At 42.8% G+C, this 23,815-nt stretch overlaps 1 protein-coding gene across 2 annotated transcripts in view; it reads left to right on the top strand.

Moving 5' to 3' along the window:
• The first annotated feature begins 2,575 nt into the window (after positions 1-2,575).
• Positions 2,576-23,815, top strand: part of reln (reelin) — a 99,308-nt gene continuing 78,068 nt past the window's right edge. The window contains exons 1-2 of one of the 2 annotated variants that reach the window (XM_035157483.2): positions 2,576-3,174; positions 22,473-22,580. In XM_035157483.2, the coding sequence (XP_035013374.2) occupies positions 2,922-3,174; positions 22,473-22,580 (361 nt within the window). In that variant the 5' untranslated portion in view covers positions 2,576-2,921. The remainder of the gene's footprint in view (positions 3,175-22,472; positions 22,581-23,815) is intronic. The other variant, XM_035157484.2, reaches the window with a different exon arrangement.

The raw sequence follows: 23,815 nt of genomic DNA, 5'->3' as shown, positions 1-23,815 counted from the left end.
CTGTCAGATTACAGACGGACAGAGTACACACACACACACACACACACACACACACACATATGCACACTTACACTTTCACACCCATTGTCATTGGTCACCTTTAGACACTTTACATAGACCTAAATTCATTTCATTGAGACTTAAGTCACTTTCTCTGTTCCGGACTTTCTGACTTTTCAGTTTAGTCTGAACCAAAATACCAGGTGTGAAAAGTGCCTCGGACTATGGTCCAGAAACCACTGATCAAAATTTCTTCTGAAAAAAAGAGGAACTCTCTGTCTAGATCAAACTGAACCAGGTTTGGTTTGTTGGCAGTGTGAAAACACTTTTTTAGATTGATCTTACTTTGGGACCAATTGCATCCAATTATATAATGTTTGACTGACAAGGACATTCCTTTGATGTGCTGCGCCTGAAGTTGATACTGCTGGTTGTTATTCAATAATAATATTATAGTGGCAATGGAATTCACAAAATGAATCTGTTCAATGATTTCTCAATTTAAACAGAATGACTACTGCCCACCAAATTGACAACATTGATACGTTAGACGCACGCCCATGTACAACTAATCAATGTCAAGTATGCCTGAGTCTTAAGTCCGCTCCCTAAATTGCAATGTGGAACCAAAACTTATAGGATCAAAAATAAACGTGATAAATGATCGGATCATCAGATTTGAAAAAGCCCTTACTCTAACCATACACTTAATCTTAATCACTGACTCAGAATTAAGCCTTTTTGCCAATAATGGACACAACCTTTGTCTCAAGATGACAGGAACTTTGTCTGGAATTTGGAACACACACACACACGGTGTTAACAAAAAAGTCAAAACGATATCATCCAAACTATCTGGTATAATTTAGTAATGATTATTGAGTACTCATAATATATATATATATAATATAGCAATGACTGGGGTGATCTCATTGCAAGAAGGTGCGTAGTTTGTAAGTTTGTAAACAAAAAGCACAGAGGCTTCCATAGACAGAAACTTTAAAGTTGCACAATATTCTTTGTCCAGCCCTCTTGGATGCCTGCACCTCTGTGTGGATAAACATGCTGACTACAGCTGGACTGGGAACAGCAGCTGTCTTGGCAGGTGAACTACTTCACTTGAGCCAAATATAAATCTTTTAAATACTTCTTGTGTGTCTGCAAGTGATGACATGCAAGAAATACTCTATGCATTTTATATGTGTTTATTTGTAAATAACAGCCCACGTGCATTTTGCTGCTGTGTGTATCTGCTAGTGTGTGTGTGTGTGACCGGGTTAAGTCTGTGGAAGCATCTGGCCGTGCTGGCCTGGCTGTGTGCTCCTGCTGTGGGTCAGACAGACTGCTCGAACATGATGCAGCTGATAGTGTGTGTGCGTGTCGCTCGCTGGCTTGTGACTGTTTACGGCTGTAATGGGCACTTAACCACACGGACCCAGCAGGCTGCTAAAGAGACCAGAAGAGATGCTCAGTGGCTTTAACAGCAAGTTCTGTGAATTCTCCTCTTCACTCCGATAATTTATTTAATGTGACTTTTCTCTTTTAGCTTTGTACCATGGAAGATATTGTGTAGTTTTTTAGTGTGTGTTTGTGGTGCACTTGGAAAATTAATATTTTTGTTTCCACAAGCTCTGCAGAGGGAATAATCAGGGGGGTATAAGTTTATCCTCTACTCACAGAGGAAGAATTGGATGAGCAGGGAAAGTCAGACATGGAGGTAGTACATGAATGAAAAGCCAGAGTTTATTTTTAATGTTTTCCTGGATGAAAAAGGAGATAGTGAGATGTGGGAGTGTGTACAGATTCCTGGAGAAGTACTGATCCATCATTTAGTGAGCAGGAACTGGTGAGGGAGAAACGGCAGTGTTATAACTGGTGTGTTCAGTGTAGTGGTGGGTTAATCTAGAGCGGAGAGGTGGCGCTCGGCACTCTGACAAGGGGAAAAAGTTGGAGAATCTTGTGGAAAAGGAGATTCTGATGGAAAACCCATGAAAAAAAGCAACAGTAGACGAGAAGAAAAACAAATCTTAGTACTGCTGAAGAGAAGAGGAGTAACTGAGAGGTCTGGATTTGGAAAAAGAGGGAGACGGAGATTGAAAGAGGGGAGGGGGACTGAGGGAGAGAGCAGCAGAGAAGGAGGGGAAGGAGAGGGAGGTGAAGAGATCGGAAGAGGGAGGGAGAGAGGAGGTGTGATAGTGGGTGGGAGAGGAGGAGACAGTCTGGTGGATGGGCAAAAAAAAGACAAAGGAGAGAGAGGAGAGTGAAAAGGATCTGTCAGAGGGCTGGTTAGGGATGAAGAAACTAATAGATGCATTGAGATAAGACAGCCAAGGTCTCAGGAGAGGGATACAAGAGTGCACAGTGGAGTAACAGTCATTTAGTGAGAGGTAAAGAGAAGGAGAGAAGAGAGAGGGGGAGGAAGAGATTTAGGAAAAAAGCAGAGTGATAGACTGGCAGGGAGAGAGGAGGGAGGAGAGAAGAGCTGGATGAGAGAGAGAGGAGGGGAGGCCGTCTCGTAGAGCGCATACAGCATGCGTGGAGCTGGTGTTAGAGCGAAAGACAGACAGAGAGAGGGAAGGAGGGAGGGTGGGAGGAGAGACGGAAACAGAGGGAGGGGTGAGGTATTTAAACGCCGGAGCAGGACAGCACAGGCGAAGCTCTGAACTCCCCTTGAGTGAAGGTAGGACAGGGAGAGGAAGCAGAACAACAGAGATCTTACAGTTTTCGTCACAGCCAAGCCCACACACTTACACACTTAAATTTCACACACACTCTCACGCATGCAAACACTTTTGGACTTTTGACTCATCTGTGGACTCCAAGAGCTGTCCTCTGGGAACTCTACCTGTGCCGTCCTTGCTCTCACTCATCACTCTCCTCACCCACATCCACCTCCTCAGCCCCTCGCTTGGTGAGGGGAGATGGCCACGGCGCGGGCCTCTCTCGGGGGTGCCTTAGGCTGTGCCCTGCTGGCCCTAGTCTTGGGGAGCAGCAGCATGGATTTCGGGGCACCCCCTGCGAGCTTCTACCCACGTTTCAACCCGTTCTTCTTCCTGTGCACCCACCACGGGGAGCTGGAGGGAACCGGGGTGGCAGAAGGTGGGGAAGAGGTGCTGCTCACCCTCCAAATTACGGGCAACCCCACTGCCTACACCCCTGGACAAGAGTACCAAGGTGAGCACACCCCCTACTATGTCCACTTTTCTTTTGCTGCATGCTAAGAAGAATGTGATTTATTGTTTTTAGCAATTCATTTATTTGTAATTAATATCATGTAATTTTGAATTTCACTGGTTGTAAAAATACAACTTATATTTTTTTAAATAACTTTCCTTTTATGAAAGAAATTCACTTTCCTTGATGAATTCACAATTTTTTGTGCTAAATTTGTTATTATGCATAAGATGCATTAAATTAAATATATCAAACCATCAAATCAAGAATTACACATGCACTGCATTTCCTCCTGTTTTGGTTCACACATGCGGTGGGACTGTGCAGTTTGTGTGGGGCGGCTGTTGTTGAAAACCAGTATTTATGTAACTGTAATCAGTGTAGTGATGCTGAGTGGGACTCCTATTCAGTGCTGCGAGCAGCTTTGGTGTTTCACTGAGCTGTGATCCTGGTGCTCCATGTGTAGGTGGCTTCTCCACAGGACTAAGAGCGAGATCCCTCCAACTGAATGGGAGTGAGAGTGTGAAAACTGCGTGTGCGAACGGACAAACGGAGCGCCACAGAAAGAGATTCTGTGACTGATGATTCAAAATTAAAAAAGAGGAGACGGAGATAATTGCCTCCTTTCCCACAATGATGCGCTGGCACCTGGTCTTGGAAAATATATCTCCTCTGACCTCCCATACTGTCTCCACATCGCTCAGTCACTCACTGGCCACTTAACACTGGGGACAGTGACCCACTCAGGCCACCACAGAGCGACTAAGGTCACATTCCCATGCAGCTGTCCTGTTCTCCAAGAGTTTGATGTATAAACATTTTATGTATATCACTGATCTTATCTATCTTGCTAAATACACACATTTTGTGAACATTTCCTCTATCTTCTTAATCCCATCTTTGTTGTTTTCTACCTAATTTGAAAAGATAAACAGTGGATGTACTGTATTACACTGTTCTTGTGCTGTTAACAACTGCCTCCAGTCTTCATGGCAAATAAACCCCTTGCAAAAAGGATACGTGCTGCACTGTAATTGTATATACAGAGAAAATTGATACGAGGAGGCCAGGATAACAGAGCAGGAGAAGAGAGGAGTCTGGAAGAAGCAGTCTTATCCTCTGTCTGAAAACAACAGCCCGGATCAACCCTTCAGCCAAGTACCTTTTAACTGGGGCCGGGCTTGTAGGGAGAGCGGTTGAAGAGAGATTTGAATAACTAACTGGTGGATGGGAGGGATAGAGCGTAGGGAGAGGTTTAAATAATTAGCATTAGAAATGTGGTGGACTGGGAGGAGGGAGAGATTTAAATAGGGCCACGGCTGGGATCGGATGGAGTAGGGGGAGATTTAAATGACGATGAGAGGATTGAGCTGATAAGATACCAGCAGCGGGGCTTGCACAAAAAAAAAAAAAAAAAAAGACAATGTTCCAAGCTGCTCACTTTTTTTCTCCTTCCGCTGTTCTGGCACATGATGATAGCAGCTCATTGTTAAATTTGTAGGGTTTTGACAGAGTTTGCTTGGGGATGTAAGGATGAATGGCAAGTGAGCGCGTGAAACGTGGCGGGTTGTTTATGCGTAGCTGTGCAAGCAGGAGTAATCCCAGTTTCCTGCATCTCCTCCACCTCGGTCCCATCCCTCAAACTTTAATGGTCACATCCATGTAAACATGTCCGTACCGCGGGCACTGCCTAGCTCATTGTGACAGAAATTGGGTGGTTTGGGGGCGGTTTAATGTATTCGCCCACTTTGAAAACAATAAGAGACAAAGATAGAGAGAGGGAAAACCGTACATCTGGTGGTGATATAAAGAAAAGGGCAAAGAGAATTGCAACATTTTTCATTAATTTCAGTGAATGAACTTTTGTATTTCCGCATGCTTCATTTATTTGGTCAATTGTTTTTTTTTTTCCCTCATTGCTTTTTATGTGTTCCCAGGGCTTTAGTTTAGGATTACATTTGGTTTAATCTACTAAAAGCAACGTGTGATCAAACCACTGAAAGAGCTGCGTGTGGAAATGGTGGGCGGAAGACATTAGAGATGCTGGCCGTGTGGTCGAAGGGCTGAAAAGAAAACGGAAAGAAAGAGCGCGAAGGAGAGAGGTTGTTTGTGGAGGAAGGGAAAGTTAGAAAAATAAGAGAGACTGATGACCCCTTATAAAAGAGACAGGACACAAGTGTCTCGAACAACCACCTCAGCATTGGTTGCCGAGCACGAGGAAGATACTGCGGGGCCAGTTTGTCCTGCAGTAATTGGGTTTTTGACCTGACCTCACTGCCTCTTACTTCGCTGTTGCTTTTGAGTGATATGACCGTGTGTGGGCAGCGTATCTGTGCCCTGTGTGTTTGTTGTTGATGTGATTGCTGTGTTAGCCTATCAGAATTAAATGACCAAGAGAGGTTGTGTTACTCTGTTTGAAATGTTTGAGAGGGTGGGTGTATTGGCAGGGTCATAGTGGACCATATGAAAACAGAAATACTGAAGAGATAGTCGGAACTGCTGGGAAACAGAAGGAGAAGTGAAAATATTTCTGGAGTTGTGCGTACTTGCGTTAAGGCTCTGGGGTCAATCCCTGTACCAGACAAATGGAAACCAAGTGACTGACACACTGCCCACATACAGCCTTATCTTTCAGAGGACAGAAAGAGAAGAGAAATGAAGCAAGGTCACTCTGGGATTTGAGGTCTGTCCTCTAAAAAAATTCATGTGACTCATTTGAACTACTTTTGCTAAACTCAGGAAACAGTACTTTTTTCCTTTTTTCATTTCTTCTTTTAACACTGTTGTAGGAATGTGATATGTTCTCCATACAGCAACCACATGTTTATAGGAAGCAACACCAGAATAAAAAAACTCCAGAGCCCTGTTTGTAAACAGTAAATCAAAGAGCGTTGTTTTTCATTCCTGTTGTTTCTTGCTCTCCTGCTTTGGAAACATTGCCTGTTGATTTTCACAGATGAACAACAGTGTTCAAGAAGGGATGGTGACACAGCAGAGGTCCAATTAGAAGAGGCTCCAAACAGGCTGTTTTAGAATCAGAAAACATGAAGCACGTTGGATTCAGATGCGACTGTATAGGGGGACATCATTCTACCCAGTTAAACAGTCAGATTAGAAAGCACAATGGAAAAGATTGGTGGGGGAATGGAACGGCAGTGCGGTGTCCTCTGCAAGTCATTGGAGAATAGCTTGAAATTGAGGTGCATGAGCAGAAATGGGGCCAGTGAGATTGATTAAGTTTCTTTGTGTGTCAAAGAATTTATACCATTTCTTTCTGTCGAGTTCACCCCACTTTGTAATGATGCTTGTGCACTTTCGATGAAAGCTACAGTTGTGTTTATCGTGCCTGTGGTGTTCATGCAAAGCACATGTTTGGATAGAGCATGCTGTTTTGTCTGGTGTCAATTAGTCTGTTATTTTTGGTGCTTGTATGGACAGTATTTGTATTTGCAGATGAGTTTTTATGCATTTCAGTTTAAAGCACTGAATGAGCCATTCATACAAGTCCCTGCTGAGGCCGGCAGGTTCAAATTGGTAGCGTAGCTCTCCCTCGCACCATATTCATTGTCCACACAATTGTACACGATTGAAAAACAAAATATATTTAATAGTATTCAGCAGTGTGTCTCTACCAAACTGGCACAATAGAAAACAGGAGGCAAAACAGAGGTACAGGAGAAAGTGACAGAGGCTAAAACAAGAGGGCTGCTTAGAGAACTATTTGACAGTACAGGCTGAAATGACCATTGGTTATCTGTCAATGGTCTTTGCTGCGGTCTTTTTACGTGCAAATTATTGATGACAAATTAGAGACTTTATACGGTTCAAGGAGATTTGGACATTGCCACTAAATGAAATTTTTAATGGGAACTCGGAGATAAATTCCTCCCTACAAAATGCCATCAGATTAGACATTGCACATTGCTACAGCAGCTCTCCTGCCAGCCACCAGAAACAACTCAATGTGCTTCACAGTGGGAAAAGCCCTTCTATCTATCTGCAAAATTGATTACTTTTCGTGGCTTTCGTAGTTTTTCACTGAGTTTGCCATTGACTGATGCCTGTAGAACAACAAGTCAGTTATGTTGAAGTGAAGGTCATAGACTCAAGGCCCCAGTAAGGCTGTAGAAAAGCAGATGTTATCTTTCCATACACCAGGTCATGTCAGTGAAGCCTCAGCGGGACATCATGGAAACACAGGGCGCATCCCTAAGTCTTTACAAAAGGTGCCCGCAGCTGTCTTTGTCTTAAGTCTGAATGCCAAGATGGCATCAATCTGCTGTGGGTATTATGCAGCCTGTTGGATGTTATCATCACCTTCTGCACCACTTAACCTCTGAGGGGACCAATAAAGGTCTGCTTCCTGACCTCTGACCACTTCTTGTCAGTGCTGCCATGCTTGGAGTTCTGTTCTTGCAGAGTGATTAGATTTGGCTGGTGTCTCTACTTGTCCTGTCCAACAGCCTAGTGCTCCTTATGTCTCTTTTCAACTTACATTTACTTTAAAAAGAAGCAGTAAAACTCTGAGTATTTCTTACGGTGCAGCAAGCATTGGTCAGTGAACCATCAAAAGACTGGCCTAGTTTTTATGCAGACATCCCGTTTAGGGGAGCAGGGACACTGAAAGTACGAGTGAGGAAAGAGTAGAGGGGATAGGGGCTAATGGTTTAATAGGGCTCTCTTGTGAGCCAGGGAAAAGCAACATGCGGACAGCACTAGCACTTTCAAATGGTCCAAATCTGTGCATTCATTAGCTTCCCAGCTCTTCAGCCTCTCTGCCCCCTGCTGCTTTGTCTGAATAGGTCACTTCACTGAGTAGAGGGAAGTGTGTCAAGTGTATTACTGTTTGCAAGGGCTTGCTGGGTGTGTTTGGATGTTCTGTCTTTGTGGACGTTGAATGATGAACCATTTAAAGAGCATTGTATTCACTGAGATATGCCAGTTTCCTTTATACAAGGGAGCAGATGGGCGAGAAATGAGAATGGATATTCATCGGGAATCTTCCCTTTGTCACACATGCACGCTTGGCCATGCACACAGCACTCAGCTCTTAGTGGGTGATCCATCATGACATAGAGACAGGTCAGATGTTCCGCTGGCTAAACACAAATGTCCTGATCAGCAGGCTATTACGATCATTCGTGTCAATGTTACAGGATATGACATGATAACATGAACACGGGTTGGTACTTTCCGCCTTTCAGGCATTAAATGCCTCTGTCAAGTTCACAGGAACATGCTTTTGCTATTATAGCATACTATGACAATGTAATGATGGTATACCAAATGGGTAGTGACAGACATATTTGTTGTTGCTTCTTTTGATATCTCCTCAAAGAATCTGTGAGTTCCAGCAACTCAGGAGGATTTGAAGACATGATAGTTGAGATGGGCCCGATGCCACGCATATGCTACATTTACAGAAAATTGATTCACTGCATCAGAGCACAGCAAATCACCTCGGATAACAGTGACATTGTTAGCTTTTGCCAGGCTGGTGCCACACTGATGGCAGCATGGGACCAGGTGTGGTAGAAAAAGCTAAAATTGAAGGCAGTGAGTGGACCCATGCCAGGCAGCAGTGTGTGCCTGTGCCAGCCTGATCTGGGCATGTGGCAAAGAGCTTTTACATTTTTTATTTTCAATTTCCTCAAGGGGTTCATTTTCTAGCCAAAACAAGAATGCTCTTAACGGGCAAATGTGAGCAGTGTTTTTGGTAACTTTCATGAGTGGGTAGACGAGTGAGCATAAGTATTTTCAGGATGTTGGAGTGTGTGCTTGCCTGTTGGGGGTTTGCCTGATTTGGAGTGCCCGCTGTTGATAATACAAGCGGGGGGGGGAGCAGATGCTAGACTCTCATTTGCCCTATTGCTTGCTGTTTTTACCATGTGTGCCTTTTCAGGTGTCTGGAGGGTTAAGTTTTAGATAGGACAGACTGAACTCGAGGCACAACTTTAGCAACATGTAAACCACCAAGACATATTTTCTTTTCTTTTTTCTGTACCTAAAGCAAAAAACAATTGGTTGTGTTCTTGTTGTTACTATATTTTTTGTTGTTACTGAAGAATAAGCATGATGAGCAATGCTGTATTTCAGTCAACATGAATAAATCAGTGTGGTAAACCATTTAGGGAAGTACAACAGCTCACAGACCTAAGGGTGAGACACTGTGTTAGTTTTCTAACAGAAAACACAAGGGACACACCCATCCAGAGTCTGTTTCAATATTTTGTATTGCCACATAATAGCCTCCCCCCTCTCCTTTGCCTCGGCCTCTTTACTTTTATTTAACAAGCAGGTTGAATCAATGTTTTTAACTTGTCAGAAATTTCCATCAGCAGATCTTCGTGTGACATGTCTATGCAAACTCATGCTAATGTTCCCAACCCAATCAACCTCATAACAATGAGCCAGTGTTCATTGTCCTTAAGGAGTACCAAGTGGCTCTAAGCCGGATTTTGAAAAGTGATGGATCCTTTAAAATCTTTTTTTCCCTGCTTCCCATCCTTCCTGCTGGACGTGTTGTTCTCATGGGGTGGTTTCCCAGCCGCTGTTGATTGGCGTGTCAGCTTTGCCGATGGCCTCTTCCTTCTGGAGAATGGAGCTCCTGTTGGAGGATTGTGTACCTCCTCCTCCTTCTTCTCCTCCTCTTGCTCTGGATCCTCCTACTGGCGGCTTCATTGAGAGAGCTGTAATCCCTGCTCGGGGCCCAGTGTGTCGTCTGTGCTGATAGCATTCAGAGGGCCTTGTAGCGCTCCAGTGGACCCACTACAGAGGAGGCGGCGTGGTGCAACTGGCTGGGTGCTGGGCACACAGCGCGTGGCACAGGCGGATTAGCTCCAGCCCTACCCCCCATTCAGCCCCGGCCTCTTTCAAACAACCAGACCCTCTCTGTTCAGAGACACAGCAGGCTGGCAGAGGCAGATTACACGTCCATGCACACACACTAGCTCACACATATTTCTGCCGAAAGTGACAGCATGGTTGAGGGGGTTGGTGTTTACAGGGCCCCTGATGCTCTGTTGTGAAATCCCACATATATAACCTCATACCTCTAGCCCCCACAGGTCCATGTGTCATCAGTGAGCTCTGACTCAGAGCTCACTCAAAATTCACAGTGATTCTCCCAATAGACGACAAGAAAGATTACATACATATATTCAATTTTTCCTGCTTTTGGGGTTTATCAAATTCAGCAAGATTTATGAAATGGAAGCATAAATAGTTGTGCCTTTTGAAATGGTGCATCAACTTATTTAGTGAAATATTAGATAAACTATAAGGAATACCCAGTGGACCAGAGTATTTTACACCTCAGCAGATTAGGTGTTTGATTTTATCTTATCTTTTAGGTCTGTGAGACAACAGCAAGAGACTTCACCTTCCTGCCTCAATACACTCCATAGTCACTGACTGTGTCCAATGATAGCAAAAACGTTCTTCTCTCAAAGGTTGATCTCTGTCCTCACTTAAACTATTCCGACAAAAATAAATAACAATAACGTGAAGCAGAGAATGTGTTTGTCACCTGGCGCTCAGAAATGAGACACCTCAACATTGACCACAGCCCCCCCTGGAGATGGAAATCTTGTTTATTACCTCTGCCAAGGAGGTTATGTTTTCGTCTACAATTGTTTGTCTGTCTGTTAGCAGGATTACACAAATCGACTAGACAGATTACCACAAAAGTTGGTAGAAGGGTGGTGTATGAGTCAGGGAAGAACCCATTACATTTTTGTGTGGATCTGGATCAAGGGGCGGATCCAAGGTTTTTTCTTTTACTTTCTATTGAAAAATAAGGCCTTTTCGTTGATTTCCCAGATCTCTCTCTAGATCTTGATGAAAACATGCCCAATACCAATACAGATTAGCACAGATCACTTTGTCTGAACGTAAACAGTTCAATGTCTTTGTCGAGGACTCAACACATTTGTTTACATGCAGACGTTATATCATGACAGCAGAGGAAATGGAGTGATGGAGTCACTTAATGATCCCAGCCTTCCAGTGAAAGCAAAGGTCTGAGGTAGAGGTTGAGACAGAGGAACGATGGGATGAGAGAGCGGTGATGGATGCAGTGTTAATTACACCAATGAGTGCATTCTTACCAAGCTGAGCTGGTGTGATTAAGACTAGATGTCAAGGGAAATGTTCCCCATTGATCCACTACCAGTAGAGACCATCTAGTCTTTCATTACTGCGACCAGCTTGTTAATTAGAAATCAATCTTTCCCCTCTATTTTCTGCAGCCCCCTCCACACCACTGTGCTACTCCTTTTTCAACACAAACATTCATACCCAAGAGCCATGGAAGCACGTCAGGCTTTGATTATTGTCAGTACTTTTTCACCTAGTTGGCCATAATCTCAAATTGTCATGCCAAGAGGGAATGAGGAGTGGAGACCAAAACGGCGAGGCACAATATCCTGCCTTCCTCTCCAGCTCCCAGGACATCATTGAGTTCTGTAAAGAATTAGCCAGACTCTAGGATTGCTTTCAAACTGAGGACTGAATTCAAATTTGTGAGGCGATCAACAGTTGCTGTCTGTTATCTGTGACTGTACAGTTTTATATTTCAAGGATCAAATCTCTATCCTCAAATTAAACTCATGTTGCATCAGTTGATTTGTTTTAATACATAATGAAACATTTGGATCTGTTGTTGATCCGTTGACCCATCGTGTTATTATCTAATGTACTACTCCTCTGAGTGAAAATGAAAAAAATTAAAACATCTAAAAAACTGTTTTACATGAATGTTTTTATATCTCTTAAATTATAGAGAGGAAACAAGGACAGCAATGATGTAAATGTTGTGTAAGTGAGAATGAGAGTGGAAAGTAAAAGAGCTCCTGAAAAGCACTGTCAGAGTGGAGTTGTAAATTGAACCACTATGTAAAGTGTTATTATTATATCTGTGAATGGAGGAACATGGTCGGAGCTGCTGTCAGCCTTGAATTCTAGGGGCAGCTAGAGCCAGCATGTGTGCTCCTGTGTGCACATATACATGTTCATACAATAATGTCTGTGAACAGGCAGAGCAGATGTCTGGTTTTGCAAAAGGGAGACGTGTCCAGATGTTTCAGGACAGTAAGCATTCTCAACTGGGTACAGATGTGATTATGTTACAGGGAGTCATTTACAGACTAATGTTGTCTGTCACTTTTTGAAAAAAAATCTAATTTGAACAAGGGTAAACTGTTGCAAAAGTTGTATGAAATTATGTTTATGAGGAAAAATACTGTCTGCCTGCTACAGATGCCAAGAACCCTGGGTGTGCCAGCTTACAGGCCGGGCTAAATTTATATTGATTTGATATAAAACTTCATGGTTGGATTAACTGGAGGGACCTTTGCTGTCAGTACACCTGCTCCAAACATTACAACCAATGTGTTGCTCCTAATGGTCCAATTGGAATATTAAGTCGTTGTTTGGGCCTATAGGTTATGGTTAAGGTTTGTGTTGGCCATGTTTCATTTTATTTGAGCATGGGGGTCGGACACTCAGCTGTAAGAGCACCCACAGACAGTAAAATAAATTGGTGTCTATGATGAAACTACTTCAAATGGTTTCAGCATTTGCCACTGAATTAATTCAATATATGGCGCTAACGGGGGTGCACGTGCACAAGCACGAAGGTCACTCATGCACTTCAGATTCCGAATGACAGGTACACAGACTGAAGAGTGAAAGTTCCTGCATCAAAGAAGAACTGCATTGCTTTGAGGTCTGAATATCTGCCTGGACAGAAAAATGAAGGTTATGGACCATAGTGCAAGTTTTCGTGAGCGAGCACTTGTCAACATATGGTATTATGGGAAGTGTTAAAACATTTGTGGTTCAGTTTGAAACTGTGGCTGGACAAATTAGAATGGTGAGAGGCAAAAATCTAGATAATCAATGGGAAGCACTGGGTTTGATGCAATTTTACATTCCAACAGGCCATTTAAGTTAAATGTATATTTTCTCTTATATTGGAATGAATGTTTTTTTAATAAAGAAACTGATGGCTGTAGGATCTAATAACATAATAGCACTATTGACAGCAGCCCCTAGAAGCCACAATTGTATTATGATAATAAAACTCAGCCTTGTTGAATATCCATATGTACTGTACAATTGCTGACCAGCATAAAGTGAGCACCATGTCTTTTGCTGTTCACGAATTTCAAGCTGTTCAAAAGTCCAGGTTGATGCTCTGATAAAATGTGCAGTTTGATGTGTCAGCCCATGAGGACGGCTAAGATGAGGGCAGGTGCACCTGGTGCTAACATACTTACTTATTCTCTTTCATGTCATGAGCCTGACTGAGCTTCGAATATTCAATGTTTGAAATGCAGGAATGGTAATTCAGCAAAAAAGACTGTTTTTTAAAATATATTTTTTAAATTCATCAAGAAAATTAAGTACTTACTTTTTTATGCCATTTTATCTGATGGAAATAATTCAACAGAAGCACTGTAAGTCATTTGAATAAAACATAGACTGAATAGCTCCAAGACACTGACATTTATTAAGTTTAGTCCATTCATCTCCTTTAATGTGAGGAGAGGTACATGTTGTGCATTAGCAACAACAGCCTGTCTCGCAGCTCAGAAGTAGGACGAGAGTCCCTCTGTAGTTTGACTCCACACTTAATTCAATTAAAAGCTGCTTCTCCTGCGCTGTACACCTGCCATTTCTAAAGTGACTATTAATTCCTCTGTGGTTTTGACCACTTGACACTTAACATACATTACTGTTTATCAGGTTATTAAATGGCAAAATTTAATGCCAAAATGACGTTTCAAGGGCAATCATTTTCACAAGAGTGACAGAAAATGCCTCGTTTAGAAAGCAGGGATCATACTTATGTACGATCAGGAATGGTTTAAAGACAGCAAAATGTTGTTGCTCTTTTGATTGGAAGGGGATATTATTCAGTGATTAAGATTGAGTAGCCATAGATATGGCTCAAAGACGGAATCAGAACCTTGCATTGCTAACAGTTCTATCTTTTGATTGAAGTATGAGCGTGCGATCTTGACAGAACAGAGGTGTAATGACAGAGGTGATTTGGTGGTCACTGTCACATCAGACATTGGATATGATGGCCAATGGGAACCTTTTCCAAAACATTTGTGCAGAGACAACATTGGCCATTATGCTGCAGACCTCTATCTTTGACATTGGCCAATTAAGTGGTGTGTTCCTAAAGTGGCTTCCCTGCAGTTATTGTGAAGAACGTTACTCATCGTCTCTCTCTTTGCTATCTTAAAGAGCTGCTTTCTCTTAGTTCAGAATTATGTGGGTATGATGGTTGTTAGAGGGATGTAAATCTCTGGATAGGTAGGTTACAGTGGACAGAAAGGATGACACTCTTTTGATGCTGCTCTTCCTAGTCCGAATTCTCAAGGCCTTGTTTTGACAAATCCAGATCATGATTCACTTCGCTGTGAAGTAGTTTGGGGTCGGCTGATGGGGGTTCTGGGAGGTCGGGGACAGACCAGCTGTGGCGCAGGACATAGAGGTCATATGGGCTAAGTAGCCTGGTGTCCCTGAGGCAATGAGGTTATATAGGCTGTGGCTGACAGCCCAGCCCTCATTACTTCCTTCCTGGTTCCTGTCAGGGCAGCACCCACTCGAGCAGGTGAAATGGAAAGGGAGTTATTTAACTTAACAAAACTACGACAAGTGTCGGCATTTTTACTATGTTTACTGTCACAGCTGGTTTACTGGTTGACTCTATATGCCCGAGTGGGTGTTCATGTTTCCGTAGGAATAGGTCAGCATGAGATAAGTTGTCTCTTTACACATACAAATGGCCAGTGACACAAAACACGTCCATCCATCCTTGGGTTGTGTGTTTCCTTGTGTAAGATGCTGTGGTTTGGGCCTGACAATAGTTTTTGAGGCAGCCTGGTGTTTTCTTACATTCCTTGAGTTTTCTCTCGGGAAGGCTGTTGCAACTTTTCTCCCGTAACCTGTACTAGTTATTATATTATATTACCTGGTTCATGGTTCTCTTGTTAAACACTTCGACTTTTGATAAAGAATTAGCATGTTCAGTATTGATAAGTGATGGAACTGCTTTGCTTGTCATGGCTAGTTGGCTGAAGCCTCTTCTTTGTCTGCACACATGGATGAACACATGGTGTTGATCATAAGGACAACTCACACTCCAGTCCAGGCAGTCACCAAGCGACAGCGGGAAAGAATCTTGGCGTTCCTGAACCCTATTACAATATAACATTTTTACTGTAACCACCAATTATGTATCTGATGTTGAGTAATATTCCTTTAATGTTGAAAGTTCTGTAAAACAAACACCTATAAGGTGGGTTCAATTAATATTTAAGCATGAGTCCGTCCCGCTGCAATAGTTCTCTGATTATTGTATCAAGCTGTCCTTTGTTCTTAAAACCTGCAGTGCTTTCTTACCCTGTCTCCTCTCATACTATCAACTCTTCTTCAAAACCGATCAAGACAAAGTCCAAATAACTGAACTGTAGCTGATCAAAACCCATTTAGTGTCTCACAACAGAGATCAGTACTTAGCTGGGCTGTGCATGCTGTTTGAGGCTCAATGAGCCTATGAATAATGTTGAAAGACCTGAGAGATGATTTTCTATCAAAGCCAATCTCAGGTAAAGAGAATAGCCTTTGAGTTGTCACAAGGTGATGTGCTTCCTCTGAAACAGGCAATGTTCCATTAGAAACTATGAAAAAATGATCTGTCATGACTGATTTTTCCCTGTTGATTAGCTGATACACCTTAGAGGTTGTGTCCTTCTCACAAGTCAAAGTTCAAGTTTTGCCACATAGTTAAGACAACGTACATATATATACTGTATATACACATTATTATTTTGTAGATCATTTGCAGATTATATGCAAGAGTGTGTTCCTAGAGCACTGATTTATAAAAACATTCAAATTTTATACTCTGGAGACTCAAGAATATAAAAACTGAGGCTTCTGTTAGAATAATTCATACACCTGTGCTTACTCGTGTTCAAGCATGTGACACAGGCCTATATGAATGTAAACAGACACGCATACACTATCGTATAAAAGCGGCACAATGAAGTGTGATTGTGAAGCAGATTATGTGTGAGGAACAGGATGCTTGTGATAGAACTGCCTCTTCACTCCTGTTTTTCTCCACGGCTGTTGGAGGGGTGACGCCAAGTTGGGCAGGCAGGAAGGCTTCAGCTCCACTTCTGAGTAGAACCTCAACAAAGCAAAGTGGACCAAGAACAATAATAGTCTGCACGTTATAATCTCTGGTAGCTATAAAAAAACCCTGTAAAGTTGTCTTAAGAGGTCAATTTTGCTCGTTCGCAAAACATGGTGGAGATGTTGCAGATAAGCAGACCTGTAGAAGCTCAGTGGCTCATAGGTTGTCTGTGATCTAGTGTTTCACAGCAGCAGATGGCAGTGCCAGCAGGCCAGGATGGTGCCAGAAGGTTACGCAATGGAATGATGCCTCTAAGACCTGACTGGTACACCGCATGACACATGTGCAGAAACACACTTCCCACACCATCTTCTGAAACTGTAGAGAAGCATCCATACTTACGTGATTCTGTCTGTCTGTCTTCAAAATCTTGAACTTGTCAGTGTAAAGGACCAATCTTTTCTTTCTCGTACCAGTAGAAACTGGGACTGATCTTGTATGGCGTCATGCTGATGACTGACAGTTTGAACCATTCAGGAAGCTCAGAGTGAAGTGGCACCCCGGCACTGGCATGACCGCGGAAACAGATGGAATTATAGCTTCCCCCTGGTCTGGCCTTCATTTCCTGGTCCTCTCTGGGGCATGTGTGTGTCTGCCAGTGGGATATGGGTCAGATGGTTGGTTATCTTTATCCAGACTGTTGCCAGGAAAACCTCCATCCATTTGGAAACAAAAAGGGGCATCCTCCTGGTTTCACTGGGAGAAAAAAATGGGGAATTCATTCATGACATGTTCTGTTACAGTATTTCCTTTTCTTGTCTTATACAAATTATTTTAGCCACTATGTACCTTGTTGTAACTCATGTGGACAGATATTTTCTGTCTTTGGTTTTTACTTGAGTGCTACCAAGTCCAATCTTGTTAGAACCTCATGTCTTTCCAGGTCGAAGTACTTAATGTTTTTCTGAGAAGGAGTAAAGTGTAGGTGTGGGGAGGTCTGGTGGGTGTGTTTGTACACAAAGAGCAGAAAGGAACTGTTCAGGCCATGCCAACCACACAGGGACTTCAAAGCAAGTAGAGTAAGCTTCTCCGTAAATCAGGTCTTCTATTAGAGCGTACAGAAGACTTCCTGTCCAGCTCCCGCCTTAATCCCTCACCACGCTGTTTTCTAAGAATGAGCTCATGCCACCAAGCTTTGCCAACCACAGTGTCGACTGTGCTTCGCTACACCATAAGAAGACATTACTGTTGCTTTTAGGATGCCACTGGGCCCAATTTTTCTGGTCCCTAACATGATTACTGAAGCGGCACACAGTGAGCTATTCACATTGGTTTAGAATTTCCAACATGAGCAGCACTTTGGTCTGTTTTTAACAGTTCAATATGCTTGGTCCTTATTCTTGAGGAACTGGCCAAAATACATCCATCAATCATCAACCCTACCCTTACTGCTGTTATTATAAACAAAGGATTGACGGATTCTCAGTCTGCCCAAAGGTACATAAATTTCTTAAGGCAACAGCACACGTTTCTTAAGTATCTTATAAAAATGTAATTCTTTCTGTACCTTTTTTGTGCTGTGTTGAGGATACTTTTACAGCATTTGTGCGCTCAGTTTAATACCTTAAGAAGAAGTCAGGGGAAATCCTAGCTGAAATATTAAGGCTAATATTAGGAGATGTTGAGACAAAATAAGGAATACAGTGTTCTGCAGATAAATAAACTGGCATAGATAATATTTTGTATGATAAAATAGATTTTATTTTTGCAGAGTAGTTTGTCACAAAACATTAATTTTCCATTATTGATTAGTCCTCACTTGGTGTATTCTGCATGTGATTGTGATCTGAGTGACCTTTGCTTTGTGTTTGTGAATGTGTATTTTGTTGCACTGTGTGTTGAGTGTGGTGCCTTAACATTACTCCTGGTGGATCCAGAGAAGTGAAGAAAGCCCCCGGCCCATCAATAGTTGAGTAGGAGCACGGTTATGTGTGTCTGTAATGAGGCATACCACATCGCATCATTAATATTACATGCTGGCTCGGGGCCAAGGGATGTGCTCTGTGGTGTGTACAAGTATAAAGTATGAGCAGTTGTATGTGGGTATGAGCGCTCTGCATACATTGTAATGAGTGTTTTGTAATTCTTAAGTGTAGGTTCACTTCCAGGAAGTCCGGTTTGAGTGATAGATTAATGTGCTGTAAGGTTTATAAGACAGCATAATAAATACTCCGCAGCAGTTTATAATACTCACACACAGAACTTTACAACTCTGGAAAGTTATCAAGAAGCAACTTTGGAGTGTGAACATTACAAAGCAATCCTACTGGCCCTGCTAGATGATGTTGTGTTGTGGAAATACTTGAGGTTGCCAGTTTCAAATTTTATCTGGACCCCTCATTGTTTGGCCCAAGACACTCACTTTAGCACCCCCCCTGTTCTAATGGACAGCCTCCATTCAACTGAACGGGGAAGGGGTCTGTGTTTTATCATGCAGGGCTAAAGTTGATTGGTCTTACTGAGCTGCCACCCAACCCATCCTCCATCTCTAAACTGGCAATCAAATATCTGAAACAAATACTGTGATTCATCGCCACACAATTAAAGTATGTATTTGTGTAACAAGTTAATTTAGAAACCAGATATACTGCATCATATCCAGAATCAGAGATATTCAGATTGTAATTTATTTGTTTTAAAAAAGCCTGTGATGCACTTTATGTAGCTTTATCTTACAATTGTATTTTATCTTACATGTCCCATATTGAAGCCATATCTCTTTACTGTGTTGCAACAAGAAAAAACAAACAATTTAGTCCAGATGTTTGCATCAATTGTGTGAGACGAACACCTGGTTTGTCTACACAACTGAACAAATCACACAAAAGTGCACATACGTACACACAGAAAATTCGTTAATGTGTTGGATGAGGGTGTTGGTGATAAAAGTTCACCCCCATTCCCGCCTCATCCCCCTCGGCCAAGTGAACGGTTCTCAGAAATGAGGTATAGACCAGAATGTTAAGGGCTACCATCAAAGGCTGCCAGCCTCGTCCTTTAGATCTGTGTGTGTGTGTGTGTGGGTGTGCGTTTTTGAATGTGAGTGTGAAAGAGAGTATGTGTGTGCGTTTGTGTGAAGTACCCCCACAGGTGATTGGATCTCATCTCATCTGATCTCATCTGATTGGCTCATCCGTCTGATGCGTTCCACAGGCGAGTGAGAAAGGGGTGTTAGAGGCATGTCTAAATAATTTAAATCTTTCATTTGTATTGATCAGGTAGCGCAGCTCTCCGTGGGCTACTCGACTACTCCCTATCTCTATCCTTCTTCGCCCCCATTCTTGTTTAGTTTTTTCTAACATTGTAACCTTGTGCCCCCAGCTTTGCTTCCTCTCCACTCTTTCTCCCCTCGACCTCCACATCAAACAGAGTTCAGGTACACTGCTGCGAGGGAGCAGAAAACGCATGAGAAGGGAGTGGATAGGGAAAGTGAAGGAGAGAGCATATCTTTAAAACCATGATTTCTCAAATGGGAGTGAGTCTGAGCAAGAAAGGTGTAAGCGGTGGATAAAGAGAGAAATAGCGTGGTGAAAGCAGCAAAAAAATCTTTTGTGTGTGTGTGAGTGAGTGTGTGTTTGTGTGTGAGTAGCCCACTGGCAAGTGTCTATTGGGCGTAATGGAGTCTGTGTAACCTTGGTGATGCAGGTCAGTGGAAATGTAGAAACGAGCGTATTGTGTGTACTGAGGGTGTTGAAGCCCAGTCCAACTTAGTGCATTAAACCCAGTCCATTACTCCATTAAATACTGCATCATGCCTTGGCCTTGGATCAATACAACATAATGTAAACACTGATAGCATGTCTCACCACACTCTGGATTGGACTGCTTGAGTAGGTAATGTATTCTGTCAAATGGAAATAGCACAAAAGATAAGCACATATATATACACAATATGAACATGATAATTGCTTTTGGATTTTCTTCTTTCCCCTGCGTTCTGTGGGTATTGCGGAGCAAGAGGTGCACTGCGCAACATGGATAGAATATGATAATACTTCTGTTGCCAAGCAAAATATCTCTTTCCCACAATACGGCTTCTTGTACACGCTGTACACACCGATAGAATTTAGCAGTACTTCAGTTGAAAAGGGGAACACAGGGCAGTTACTTGTTGCTCAAAGCATTTTTTAAGAGCCATTCATACAAAAGATAAATATCTGCACACAAATGATATTTTGTATTAGGCTCTCTAATGATGATATTTCAATCGCAGAATGTTTTGAATGGGCCAAATTATGGGCCAGCTTTCTTTTCATCCATTAATATTATAGCAGTAAATTGCATTCTTCATTGTCAATGAATGCTCTTTGTGTATTTATTTATGCTGTAGTGGAGCATGTGAAATACAGTGTTAGAGCATCAGCTACATTTTTGCATTTATTTGTGACAGTAGAGGAGAGGAGGAAACGTCTGGATATAATAAAGACAGTTGTGGGATGAGTTATTGTGGCTTTGATTTTGAGGCGAGCTGGGCTGAACTGTGCTTTTAAGACAGGGTGTAGCACATCCAATATACACACAAACAATACACACACACACAAGCTGGGCGCCTTGTGTGAGTGTGTTAATGTAGTCACCCAGACAGACAGACAGACTGGGCCACACAGGAGTCTGCTCTGCCCAGATTCCCACATCGAAACACACCAAGCCCAGAGGAACGAACGCCCCAAGCCCAAACTGACATGTAGCTATTGTTACTAAAAACACACCAGCGCCGCGGGTGTCTCCTGCTTTTCCCTGTTCAGTTTTCCCCCTTAAAAAAAAGGGGGATTCCAGGTCAGGAAATAACAATGCCTCCATCTTTCCCAAGAGCAAAGGATTTTAACCTCAATGTAAAAAATGTTTTTTTAGTGTGTTCTCCTCTGAGCCGCAGAATGTTCCCCCGTGCTCTGATCTGTCTGGCTGGAAGCAGTCCAGTGCCTCAGCTCTTTTTTCCTCCAGTGATGCACCGGGCTCTGTGGTCCCGTCACTCAGAGTCTTTGTTTACTGGGCGGATCAATAGTTGACTTGCCGCTGGATAGACTAAAACTATAGATCTGTACAGGTGGATAATAGAGCGGCAGTTTTCTCGTCTCCTGCTTGTTTGTGTTGACCTGTGACAAGTCGAGGCTTAGTGAGGCTATCAGGGTTACAGCCAATTAGCTCATCGCTCCCCTTTAATATGATTGTCAATAAGAACAGGCTTTGATTAAAGCCCTGTAATTTGTTCAGGATGAGTTAGATTACATTCTGGTGCTGTTTGCTGTGAGACAGACACTAAGGAGACGTGAACATGCTGTTTTCTTGTTGGTTCAATTACTTTAAACATGACTTGAGCCCCCTGTTAAGCAGGTTTTCTAATTTGGTGTGTGTGTGTGTCTGTGAGGCATTGTTACTGTTGCTTTAACACCTGCCTGCACATCTGTGCTCTCTCCTCTGCTCCCTCCTGCGGGGCGTTTGGTGTCATCAGCTTCCCAGTTAATGGTCACTTTATATTTCTGTTACCACCTGAGCTCTGAGCTCATTAACAGCAGGCAGGAGGTTAGGGATCTGGATATGTCGTGTGTGTGTTTACACTTCCAGACTTCCTGTCCACACGCATGCATATCACACATGAACGTGAACATAACTAAGTATTTGCGATCTCTGACAACTAATCAGCTACCTAAGTACAACATTTGTTTATATTCCCATCCTCTTGTGAGTTATAAGTAAATGGTGGCTAAAACATTAGCAGTTGATATATTACATTTAGCACTTTGGCCTCACAGCAAGAAGGTTACCGGTTCGAATACCAGTGAGAGGAGTTTGCATGTTCCCTCTGTGGGTTTTCTCCGGTACCAATGACATGCAGATTCTAAACTGACCATAGGAATGAGAATAGTTGTTTGTCTCTATATGTGAGCCCTGTCATATTCTGGCGAGCTGTCCAGGTGTACCCTGTCTCTTGCCCAATGTCAGCTGGCTCCACCTCCCTCCATTACCCTCAAAAGGATAATCAGTATAGATAATGGATGGATGTTTTATTTGAGTGTTATGTGACATAATCATTTCAGATTCTATTCCAATGTTAACCATTTTCCTTTCTCCCTCTCTTCAGTAACCGTCTCTACCAGTGTATCATTTGATGGTCTGCTGGTGACTGGCCTCTACACCTCCACACCCGTCCAGTCAGCTCCCATCCCGGCTCCAGCCGCCTTTGGCTTTGGTAAGTCTTCATAAGATAACACTGTATATTTGGCTTCCTCACCCATTCTCCTTGTGCCAATACAAGCTCTGCTCCGCCTTGGCCCTCATAGCACAAACAAACCATCAGATCCTGTAAATCGTATCTCAGTGCTGGGAGTATGGTGTATCACAGCAAGCACAGCCCAGCGCAGTGATCCACATCCGTTCCCAGAATGAGTATTAGACCACTTCCTCGCTCCCATTGTGACAGCCCATGATGGATGAGGAGTTGGGGATGATGTGACCATGAGTTTGGCCAGATGGGTTTTCATTGATGTTTGAGAGAAGAGAAACAGAAAACTGGAGGTTAGATGAGGTGAGGACGTTGGAGAGCGAAGCAGAGAATATAAGAAAGGGCCTTAGAGAGACTAAACTAAACTTCCAGTAACAAAGAGCAACTTATTAATAGTCAAAGGGTCAGTGGGGTGGAGTGGTGCAGTTCAATAGCACAGACATTTAATTTACCAAAAACATATTTTCTTCTCATTACAATAATGAAAAGTTCTCTATGAAAACAATTCAGGAAATGATCGTGTAATTCAATTTTGTTCGTTTGTGATCATTTATGACATTAATATTCTAGTTGTTGAACCCAGATTTTTGTTTATATTATCAGCATTCCAGCATCAGCATCCATTTGGACTGTCTGCATGTGTTGCTGTGTGTTATTAATTTGTTTAGTCTCAAAATTGTTTTTGACAAGTGCATTCTAATTAAGACAGTAGAGGCAACTAGAATAAAGTTAAGTGTTTGAAGATTTTTAGACTTGGATGAAGTGTGGGCGGATGGAGTCCCTGTGTGACGGGGTTGGGGTTCTCCAGGGGCAATGAACCAGCCATAAAGAAGTCCTCAGAGAACAGGGCCACTGGCCCAGAACTGCTGCACAGCGGGCTCACTTATTCTGACTAACTCCACTGTTCCTAAGATGCTGACTTCATCCCAGCCAGGGCAGCTCTTCACTCTTGGCAGCACTGTTTACTGGGGAGGCGTCCAAGCAAGGATTGCATCACCTTTGCTTCACTCTCATTAATTTGAAAAGTTTTAAGGGAAGGGCTGCACAGACCGATAGGCAGCAGCCTGTGGGACTGTGGGTCTCTGCATGGCATGTGAGTGCAAAGCCTTCCGTTACAGTATGTGTAGCCCGCTAAGCAGAGTTGCTGTCCAGGTTCCACAGAGCAGTTACTCAGTCTCTCCTCAGCTGAAGAGCACTCTCTA

This window comes from Hippoglossus stenolepis, chromosome 5, assembly GCF_022539355.2.
Source record: "Hippoglossus stenolepis isolate QCI-W04-F060 chromosome 5, HSTE1.2, whole genome shotgun sequence".
NCBI lineage: Eukaryota > Metazoa > Chordata > Actinopteri > Pleuronectiformes > Pleuronectidae > Hippoglossus > Hippoglossus stenolepis.
The sequence above is the reverse complement of the archived record's forward strand: the minus strand, read 5'-3'. Positions and strand labels throughout refer to the sequence as shown.